Source organism: Amphimedon queenslandica, unplaced genomic scaffold, assembly GCF_000090795.2.
Source record: "Amphimedon queenslandica unplaced genomic scaffold, v1.1 AMPQUscaffold_13514, whole genome shotgun sequence".
Taxonomy (NCBI): domain Eukaryota; kingdom Metazoa; phylum Porifera; class Demospongiae; order Haplosclerida; family Niphatidae; genus Amphimedon; species Amphimedon queenslandica.
In genome coordinates this window covers 504897-515957 of record NW_003546250.1, presented here as the reverse complement: position 1 = coordinate 515957, position 11061 = coordinate 504897, and the positions used below count along the sequence as shown (strand labels likewise).

At 36.9% G+C, this 11061-nt stretch overlaps 1 protein-coding gene across 1 annotated transcript in view; it reads left to right on the top strand.

Moving 5' to 3' along the window:
- Nucleotides 1-11061, top strand: part of LOC100632394 (dynein heavy chain 2, axonemal-like) — a 36329-nt gene that overhangs the window by 2933 nt on the left and 22335 nt on the right. The window contains exons 8-41 of the mRNA XM_020001170.1: nt 33-215; nt 402-574; nt 631-1192; nt 1522-1713; nt 1820-1942; nt 2058-2176; nt 2470-2766; nt 3092-3248; nt 3335-3424; nt 3544-3792; nt 3937-4098; nt 4344-4604; nt 4659-4741; nt 4844-5024; nt 5087-5167; nt 5245-5302; nt 5450-5760; nt 6207-6431; nt 6478-6567; nt 6622-6714; nt 6779-6882; nt 7005-7194; nt 7295-7603; nt 7747-7899; nt 8088-8213; nt 8272-8493; nt 8625-8742; nt 8973-9109; nt 9406-9546; nt 9692-9850; nt 10022-10174; nt 10229-10320; nt 10587-10785; nt 10966-11023. Coding sequence (XP_019856729.1) covers nt 33-215; nt 402-574; nt 631-1192; nt 1522-1713; nt 1820-1942; nt 2058-2176; nt 2470-2766; nt 3092-3248; nt 3335-3424; nt 3544-3792; nt 3937-4098; nt 4344-4604; nt 4659-4741; nt 4844-5024; nt 5087-5167; nt 5245-5302; nt 5450-5760; nt 6207-6431; nt 6478-6567; nt 6622-6714; nt 6779-6882; nt 7005-7194; nt 7295-7603; nt 7747-7899; nt 8088-8213; nt 8272-8493; nt 8625-8742; nt 8973-9109; nt 9406-9546; nt 9692-9850; nt 10022-10174; nt 10229-10320; nt 10587-10785; nt 10966-11023 — 5851 coding nt within the window. The remainder of the gene's footprint in view (nt 1-32; nt 216-401; nt 575-630; nt 1193-1521; nt 1714-1819; nt 1943-2057; nt 2177-2469; nt 2767-3091; nt 3249-3334; nt 3425-3543; nt 3793-3936; nt 4099-4343; nt 4605-4658; nt 4742-4843; nt 5025-5086; nt 5168-5244; nt 5303-5449; nt 5761-6206; nt 6432-6477; nt 6568-6621; nt 6715-6778; nt 6883-7004; nt 7195-7294; nt 7604-7746; nt 7900-8087; nt 8214-8271; nt 8494-8624; nt 8743-8972; nt 9110-9405; nt 9547-9691; nt 9851-10021; nt 10175-10228; nt 10321-10586; nt 10786-10965; nt 11024-11061) is intronic.

The following is an 11061-nucleotide window of genomic DNA, read 5'->3' as shown; positions in this document are numbered from 1 at the left end:
TATTATTTTTTAATATTTTTATTATTTTTTAGTCCATCAAGAGGATTGTTGATCATCGGACTGTTGACTTGTATGCCAAGTTTGTCGAGGAACTCAATTTAGTCAAGAAAGAGTTCAGCCAGCAGTCTCCTGTCCTCCCTCGCTCTCAGCCTAACTTTGCAGGCATGGCGTCATGGGCACGTCTACTCAAGAAGAGAATCGATCTACCAATGAAGGTATGTATACATACAGTACTATTAAACTATCAATTATTTTAAAATTACATATTTTTGATAGTTATTATTGTTGTATATAGATATTTTTTACCACACATGCCTGTACTAACATTGACTAATCATTTATTCACTATAGCTATTATACTGCTAGTAGTACCTAATTCTATCCATCTTTTATATCTCTAGGCTCTTGAGTCTGCTTTCTTCCTACATGAGAAAGGACAGGGCGAAGAGGCTAAGCAACAATATCTTCAGCTAGCTGCCGTACTTGAAGAATTCATTGGTAAGAATTTCAATGACTGGGTCGTAACGGTTGAGAAAGAATTAAATAAACTATTGGACCAGCCACTAATGTTGAGGTACTGTTTAATGATTTATAGCACTATTATTATGTACATGTATCATTTTCCTGCAGGTCTACACATAAGCCTGGACGTATTGAGATGCATTTTAACCGGACGCTGTTGAGACTATTTGGAGAGATGAGTTACTGGGAGAGGCTAAGGTTTGAGATGCCTCACTATGCAATGGAGGTGTACTCAAAATGCGAGCAACTTCGAGTTCTCAGAGAAAACGTCATGTTAGTTATTCGAGACTACAACGGCATCATCACTAGCCTACAGCCTAACGAGAGGGCCTTGTTTAGAGAAAGAATCCGCTCCCTAGACAAAAAGATACAACCCGGTTTTTCAAAGTTGACTTGGGTCTCCGAGGGCGTCTTAGAGTTCTTTATAACTGATTGCCGGACGCTGGCATTTAAAGTGCACACGTTGATTAAGAACTATAAGTCTTCTAATCGTCGAATTGGTGGTAATTGTCAGAAGATGAGCGAGATGCTCCTCATTAAACTAGACGGCAAGAGGGTCTATGAGAAGGACGAGTTTGGCACAGAGCAGTTTAAACACTGCCAGTCCGTGAAAGATAAACTGCTAGAGATACATCATGACATTGTCTCTGTCATGAGAGAAAATTTTGAGGTAAGACAGCTTAGCAAAGGATTGCTTACAAGTACAGTGTAGTCTCTTTATTAAGGACACCATTGGGCCCACACTACCTGTCCTTAATACATGTACAGTGTAGTCTCTTTATTAAGGACACCATTAGGCCCACACTACCTGTCCTTTATACAGAGATGTCCTCATTTTAGAAGTACTACTTTTGTATAGTAAGGACATTACAAAATGTCCTTGGTGTCCTTAATATAAAGGTGTCCTTATTATAGAGGCTACACTATATCTGCATTCATTCTATGTGCATGTACCAGCAATACTTGCATGCGTATTAATGTATGCATGAACTTGTGTAGATATTTCGTAATGATGGCGGCAATGTTCAAGGCTATTGGATGGATTACACTCTGAAGATGGATCAAATGATTGAAGAGGCTTTGAGACTTAATGTGAAGTGGTCAATGCAGGAACTCAACCGAGCCATTAATGGTGATGGAAAGACAACACCTAACCCTCTCTTTAAGATAATGGTCATACTCAATGCAGAGGTATAGCTAGTGTTTTTCTTTAATGATTACTGTCCTTATGCAACACTTAAATGCATTGAAATTCATTCAGTTTTATCATAATTATTGTATTTCTTTTTGTCTTAAGATTGAGTTTAGTCCATCCACCACTGAAATTACTACTGACATGTCAACACTCATGACACAGTTGATCAGTTGTACCGCAGACTTTCAGAGACTCTCGCAAATATTGAACAAAAAACCAGCCAAGGTAATAAGAGAGAAATATGAAACTGTATATTATTATTATTTATTATAATTACAATAATTTGCATGTGTTTTGTTTGTCTATATTCTTATAATTATTCTTATTGTTGCTGTTATAGCCTATTTATCATGTCATCGAGGAGGATGAAGAGATTCATAAGATTAAGGTTGCAGTGGATGGTGGAGTGGAGAGGGTCACTGGAATACTTCACACAGAATATCTCAGGACTTGGGATGAGTATGTAACAATTAGGATAATAATAATAATGATAATAATAATAATAATAATAATAATAATAATAATAATAATAATAATAATAATAAAATGGTCATAACTTGAAAAATTTCAGTCAGAATCAGCTCAAACTTTCTAAATAGCATATAGACATCAATATGGATCAGAAAATGTAATAAAAATTGGGGGTGATTCTGGAGCCATTTTTGGAAACATTATTGGCATTGTACTTGCATGTATACATACATGCACACAATAAGATATTAAGGATATTAGTGATGACCAGTTGTTTTTAGATTTCGACGGACCTGGTCTGGCGACAAGGACAAATTCATACTTCGTTTCAGAGACACTAGCCCAGGAGTTGCTGACTTTGATGCAACATTCTCAAAATTCAGTGAATTGGGCAACAAGGCACAACAAGTTGACACCATCTGCATTGTTGAGTTCTTAATGTTGGACTGCTCCCTGCTAAAGTTCTCGATACTGAGTCACATTGATGAGATCAATACGAGACTACAAAACCTTCTCATGGAACTAGCAACCAGCAAACTGGAGGACCTCAGCAGATATATGGACGAGAATTCAAAGAGGTAATCAATAATAATAATATTCATCCTTTCTCAATGCATGATAGAGTGTTGCAATATGTGTACATTGTTTAGAAGGTTTATTTTGTGGTGAAATTTTTGTAAATTTTGCATTTTTTTGCTCCATCACAAAAATTTTCGCCGCAAAATTGTGCATCTTCATTGCCACGTGGTGCAGTCTGCAAGGCTATTCATGAAAATTAATTCTGTAAAACCTTAGAAATGCAAGATTTGCGAAGATAAATCAGTATACTGTATGCCTTTACTTTTTATAAGTAAATTATACTATGAGCACATAATGTAAATTAAACTGTTTTGCTTTCAACAGATTAAGTACACCTCCCGAAACATTGGATAATTTGGGTGAGAGTTTGGGACTGCTGGAAGACATACAGAGGAGAATACCAGAGATAGAGAGACAATTTGAGCCGCTACAAGATCAGTTTAACATGCTCTGCAAATATGAAGTTCCAATCCCTGAATCAGTGAGTGGAGAGAAATGAAGAGAATAATTAGGAGTAGGAGTATCATATGAATGTGTATATACTGTTCTTCTTAATATTAATTTTAGATAGAGAAACAGCTAGGTAATATGCATGGGAAATGGCTATCATTCCAGCAGTGTCTTATTGACAGTGATGGCATGCTGAGGAAACACAAGGTACAGTGTATACAGTTGTGCATGTACAAAGGACTTAGTATAATAGTCATAATTTCAAGACCTTAGTTATACACTGAGATGTAATATATAATTATTATGATTTTACTGTACTATGATAGGAGAAATTCAAGACTGGGCTGCTACATTCTGCCGAAGAGTTTAAGAAAACTGTCTCTAATCTTGTTGATGATTTTGAGTCCAATGGCCCATTCACTCCTCATGTCTCTGTTGAGAATGCACTGGATTTTGTATCTGGGATGCACCAGCAACTGAGCCAGCTCAAGTCCCAAGAGGAGAGCATAAGACGTGGTCTCAATATATTCAAGATTGATCAGCCACCTTCAAATATCATTGTCATATTAGAGAAGGTATTACTAGCTGGGATTATTATATTGTATAATACAAACTCAGAAACTGCGATGTGATGTACATGTACAGTAGTGAGTATAGACTACTGTACTATAATAGAGCCTAATCACTTACTACTGCTAATGTGTCTCTGTAATGTGTAGGACGTTGAGCATCTGGAGATGATATGGGAGCTAGGGAAGGAGTGGGAGAAGAGCTGGGAGGAATGGAAGGTCGGACAGTTTGCTTCACTTCAGACTGAGGACATGTCTTTCCAAGCACAAGGAATGATCAAGAGACTCACCAAAATATCCAGAGAAATAAAAGTGAGTCCATGCAGTATGAATCACTACTACATGTACAAATATCCCATTGATGAATATAAGAGCACTAGTAGCTGAAGTATGCACTATAATCAGCATTTAAGCATTGAGTAATGATGAGTTTTATATTTGAGAATATAATGAGAATGTATTTATCTAATGATTCTAAAGTGCTGTATTGGAGTTGCACTATAATGCACTTGTATTTTGGCTAGTGAGTTTTTAATGCATTTCCTAATTATTTATAGGATAAAGACTGGACTATATGTGGTCACCTAAAGGAACGTATTGACACATTCAAGAGGACCATGCCACTCATTCAGGACCTCAAGAACCCGGCAATGAGAGACCGCCACTGGCAGAAACTCAAAGATGAAGTCCAGAAACCATTCGATCACAGTGGACCCGATTTCACGCTAGAGAAGATAATTGAGCTAGGACTGGAGCAATTCTCTGAGGCCATTGGTGATATTTCTAGTGCAGCTAGCAAAGAGCTCTCTATTGAGCAGGTATACAATGTTCATTTATATTGAGAATATTAATCTTTATTCCAAATATTACAGGCATTACAAGCTATTTCTGACACATGGAAAGATATGGTGCTAGACATTGGCCCATACAAAGACAGAGGTCACTTCAGATTAAGGTAAACTTGATCATACATCTCAAAGCCCTAAGACCTGGCCTAATTCTGCATTGCATATACATTTATTATTATGGTTGAAATTTCCTTTTTTAAAAATCTCAGACCAAGTGATGAGTTATTCCAGCAACTTGATGATAATCAGGTCACACTCTCAACCATGAAAGCCTCAAGATTTGTCAAAGCATTCGAAGAAGATGTCGATCACTGGGAAAGGACACTATCCCTCATACTGGAAGTGATTGAAATGATATTACAAGTACAAAGGCAATGGATGTACCTGGAGGTAAGAAAGAAGTGAGGTGTATGCTACAATAATGTACATCCATGGTGCTCCTCTTTCTTTAGAATATTTTTATTGGAGAAGACATTAGGAAGCAGCTACCAAAGGAGTCAGCGGAGTTTGATTCTGTGAATTCTAACTGGATGGTCAGTCTATAGCTATTATTATTATTATTATTATTATTGTTGTTGTTGTTGTTATTGTTATTATTATTATTGCATAGGTTGTGATGAGTCGTTTGAACAGTGATCCTAATGCACTAAGAGGAACACATCATGAAGGTAGTCTTAGACACTCTGTATGTATAATGATAAAGAAGTTGGTGAAGTATTCTCAAGTTTTCATTGGATAAAATTTACCATTTCTGTGCTACATTTTTTGATGATAATTTATGTGTTCTTAATATTACACAATTTTTGTCTTCACAGGTTTATTAGATCTCCTAAATGAAATGAACTCAAAATTGGAAGCTGTCCAGAAGTCGCTTGACATGTATCTCGAGACCAAGAGACAGTTCTTTCCTCGTTTCTATTTCTTGTCAAATGATGATCTCTTGGAAATCCTCGGACAGTCAAAGAATCCAGAGGCCGTTCAGCCTCACATGAAGAAGTGCTTCGATAATATCAAGTCCCTGGACATGGCGAAGATGAGGGATCATCACGAAGCTACTCATATGAACTCCGCTGAAGGAGAGAAAGTTGATTTTAAAACTATTGTCCGTTTAGAAGGTCCCGTAGAGGTAAGATTAAATTTGAATTTTTTACAAATTTGTGACCATAATTGACAAAAGGTACCTTATGGCGGATAGGAAAATTGGTCTTTATAGCCTTAAAAATCCAACTTCCTGAGCTCCATTTATCATGAAATTACTCCAGAGGATGCAAAAAGTTACTATGCAACTTTTAGAAACAATAGTTGTCTAACAGAGCACTCACAGGTTCATATTTTTCATCATAATGATGAATTTTAAAATCCGCCATAAGGTACCTTTTGTCAATTATGGTCACATTTTTAAAGTTGCTCTAAAATTGAGCCAAAGTCCCTGTACTACAGTACAGGGACTTTGGCCAAATTTTATCAGAAATAAAAAGGAGAAAATTCTCCATTTTAATATTTTTCCTGATACATATACCAGTACATGTTCTTATGTTGTGTAAGCTGATTCCAATCTTTTCCTATTGTTAGGGATGGCTCTGTGATATAGAGGATATGATGCATGTTACCCTCAGAGACATATTGAGAGCTTGTCGTACTGACCTTAAGAAGAACCTCACAAAGAGAGACAAATGGGTCAAAGAATGGCCAGGGCAGGCTCTCATCACTGCCAGTCAAATACAATGGACGGCAGACTCTGAGAAAGCTCTCAGCCGAGGGGACAAGAAAGGATTAAAGAGTTTAAAGAAAAAACAAGTATTAGAAATAATGCTACACTGTTAACTTGATATGTGCTGTATAGAACTCAATGTTGGAGAAATTCTCTGAAGCTATTAGAGGGAACTTATCAAAACTTGACAGAATGAAACTGGTTGCACTAGTTACTATAGAAGTTAGTCCTTCTTTATACTGAATTGTGATTTTTGTATTTTATTTTATTTTGAAGGTTCATGCAAGAGACATTATTGACAAGCTCCTCAAAGCTAACTGCAACAGCTCAAATGCATTTGAATGGCTGAGCCAGTTACGCTTATACTGGGTAAGAGTGTTATTATTATTATTATTATTATTATTATTATTATTATTATTATCATCATTTTTAGGAACAAGATGATTGTGCTATTCGTCAAACTAACACAAAGTTCCCGTACGGTTATGAGTATCTTGGTAATTCTGGTCGCCTTGTGATAACGCCATTGACAGATAGGTACCTACTGTATGCCTATAATATGTAAAATGAAATGAAATAACTATGTATTTAAGATATAAATGTACATGTATTATATTTAAATGCTATGTGTTTGTAATTGGCATGTGTACTCATATTAGGTGCTACATGACTCTAACAACAGCCCTTCATCTTCATCGTGGTGGCAGTCCCAAGGGTCCTGCTGGTACCGGCAAAACAGAAACAGTTAAAGATTTAGGAAAGTCACTTGGAATGTACGTTATTGTTATCAACTGCTCTGAAGGACTGGACTTTAAGTCAATGGGAAGAATGTTCAGTGGATTGGCTCAGGTATTCTTTAGATGCATGACTTAGTAATGCTTTCAGTTCCTTTCTCACTCTCTTTCTTTTCTTTCTCTCTCTCTCTCTCTCTCTCTCTCTCCTCCTTTAGTCTGGTGCCTGGGGCTGTTTTGATGAATTCAATCGTATCAATATTGAAGTATTGTCTGTCGTGGCTCAGCAGATCCTCTCAATTCTCCAGGCTCTGGCTAATGAAAGCAAGAGGTTTAGTTTTGAAGGACATGACATAAAACTCAATCCATCCTGTGGCATATTCATAACAATGAACCCTGGCTATGCTGGCCGCACTGAGCTACCGGATAACTTGAAGAGCATGTTCCGTCCCATTTCAATGATAGTCCCTGATTCTGCTATGATTTCTGAGATTATATTGTTTGGCGAAGGATTCTCCCAGTGCAAGGTTATACATCATTTAGTGTCTTATTTTTTACTAAATGATGCACAGTTTAATGTACTCCAGCATTTACTGCATAGAACATTCACATTGATGTGTTATATATGTATGTAATTTTTAGCTCAGTTTTAAAATGTTCTTTTGTTTAGTTGTTGGCACGTAAAGTGAACACACTCTATGAACTGGCTGTCCAGCAGCTATCTAAACAGGATCATTATGACTTTGGGCTGAGGGCACTAGTATCAGTCCTTAAATATGCTGGGAGGAAGAAGAGAGCTAGACCTGACATGCCTGATGAAGAAGTGAGAGAGAGAGAGAGAAGCAGGAGGGAGAAAGGAAGACAGAAGAAAGGGAAGGAGAGAGAGAGTCAATGTACATGTAGTGATGCGTGGAACTTTGTAGACAGAAAAAGCTACAAATCAGCATTCATATTGATATGCACAATACATTGTATGTAACTCACATATGCTGTATATTTCTTTTTTTTAAGGTACTCCTACTAGCTATGAAGGATATGAATGTAGCCAAACTAACTGCTTCTGATCTTCCTTTATTCAATGGCATCACCTCTGACCTGTTCCCTGGGGTTGATGTCCCTGTACTGGACTATAGCATTGTAAGATGACAAGGAACTATCATCTACTGTACATGTACATGCATACTGTATCTTATAGATGAAAGCTGCTATAGAGAAGGAGCTCCAAATAGCTAATCTTCAGTGCATTGAGATGACCATCACTAAAGTCATACAACTCTATGAGACTAAGAACTCAAGACACGCAGTGATGATAGTTGGACACACTGGAAGTGGAAAATCTGTCACTTGGAACATGCTTAGGAACACATTGACACGATTGAAGAAAGAAAACAAAGGGCCACAATACAACATAGTGAAGGTCTGATTCTAATTGCATGTACATGAATTATAACAATACCGTAATACATGCATGTTCATATATGTTATAGTGCATGCATGCATACATGCATGTACATGTACATGTGCAAGGTTTATTCCTGTTGTTAATAGGATTACCCAATCAATCCTAAGTCCTTGTCTCTTGGTGAGCTCTATGGTGAGTTTGATCTCAATACAAACGAATGGACTGATGGGGTCCTCTCCTCTGTCATGAGGAATGCTTGTGCAGGTCAGCAACACTTCATTCACATATATCACATCCACTATATCTTGTAGAATATTACTCTAAATAATAATAATAATAATTCTAAATAATATCAAGAGTGGATGATTGATAATATTCATTCTTCCATTGAATCATATGATATTGCTTGATGTACATGTACAAATTGCAATCGATTCTTTGCGAGTTATTTCACTCATATATCACAATCTTTGTACATGCACATGTATCACTAGATGAGCGTCCTGATGAGAAGTGGCTAGTGTTTGATGGGCCAGTTGATACACTTTGGATTGAGTCAATGAATTCTGTAATGGATGACAATAAAGTACTGACACTCATCAATGGAGAGAGAATAGCAATGCCTCAACAAGTAATGAATGATATAAGCTATAGATTATAAAGAGCAATCAAATCCATGTACATGTGTATCACTTTGTCCTTTTTCTGACCTATGAAACCTGTACTCATATTGCTGTAAAGTTTAAGGCCTACAGTGCACTGTATATGTTTGTTGCTTCCTAGATGCATGAGTATTTCCTTTGTTAGCAAATACATGTAATGTATAGGTTACAATATTTTGATTACTGACTAATTGCAGGAAGAGTATATCATATATCATATAGTGTATATATGCGAATGTTTTTCAGTATTAGCTGCTGTTTGTAGGTTAGTCTTTTGTTTGAAGTGGAGGACCTTGCTGTTGCTTCACCTGCCACTGTCAGTAGATCTGGTATGGTCTACAATGACTGGAGGGATCTTGGATGGGAGCCTTTCGTTAAATCCTGGCTAGCAAAGAGACCTATCAAGGTATGGGGCAGAATGAAGAGAGAATCGTGAGAAAAAGAGGGAGAGAAAACTAAGAGAAAGTAGAAGAATTGTTTGCAAAAGCATACACATTGTACATGTACATGAACATTAATCATCATCATCATCATCATCATTATTTTTTTAGAAATCTGTTGAGCCACTCCAGAAACTATTTGACAAATACGTATCAAAGGTTTTAGAGTTTAGACGGACCAAATGCAAGGAGTTGTGTGTTACCAGTGAACTCAATTCAGTGATATCGCTCTGTCGCCTTCTAGACTGCTTCGCCACACAAGAGAACGGAGTAAGCTGATGAAATATGATACAAGTGATCAGCTATCATTGATCAAATGATTTAATTAATTAGCTATTCATTAATGGTTATCAATAGTTATTAATTAAAATTTAAGCATGTGAGGTATCTTATCTCTTTACAAGCTTACATTGTCTGGTTTGCTGTAACTGTGTGTACTAGGTTAATGTTGATGATGAAGACAATTATCAGAGAATGCTGGAGCTATGGTTCCTTTTCAGTGTCATTTGGTCACTGGGAGCTAGTGTGGATGAAGACTCGAGAAGAAAAATGGACACTTTTATTAGAGAAATAGAAGGACAGTTCCCATCAAAGGTACAGTTCCTGCAAGGGTTCCTGTGTCCTATTGAATAATACTGGACCCTCTAGGACACTGTGTATGAGTATTTTGTTGATGTGAAGACAAAGAATTGGGTAATGTGGGAAGATAAACTAAAGTCTGGTTGGAGATATCCATCAAAGTAAATCAACCAATTATATATTGTTCATAGTGCATGATTGGTAATGTATTATAGCATTTGCAGCAATAAGTTTATGTAACTGCATGCTAGCAATAATGTAAGTGTGAAGGTGTGAATTATCCTTGAATTGTTGCTTGATCTATATCTGCAGCTAGTTTAGTGTGTTAATATTAACAAAGCAACAACAGTGAAAGTTTCTGCATATGTTATCTGCTCTAACTTCCAAAATATAGTCAAATTTTATTTATTTATTTATTTTATTGTAGTGCTCCTTTCTACAAGATCATGGTCCCAACTGTGGACACTTTAAGATACGATTTCCTTGTCCACAATCTGATACTATCAGGTCAACCCGTATTACTAGTTGGACCAGTTGGTACTGGTAAGACTAGTGTAGCCCAGGGTGTTATTCAGAAACTGGATCCAATGCAATTCAACGTTTTAACGATCAATCTCTCGGCTCAGGTATATTTAGAGGAGTAATTAGTGGTCTTTGATGTTGGGTGTGTCTGAGAGACCATTAGATTGGTATGTCTCTGATGTTTCTCCTCCCTCTTTCTCTCCCCCTCCCTCTCTCTCTCTTTCTTTCTCCCCTTCTCTCTCCCCCTCTCTCCTTCTCCCTTTCTCTCTCCCTCTCTCTCTTAGACTACCTCTAATAATGTGCAAGATATCATTGAAGGGAAAGTTGAAAAGAGAACTAAAGGTATACATACATGTACATGTATATTAAACTGTTATAAT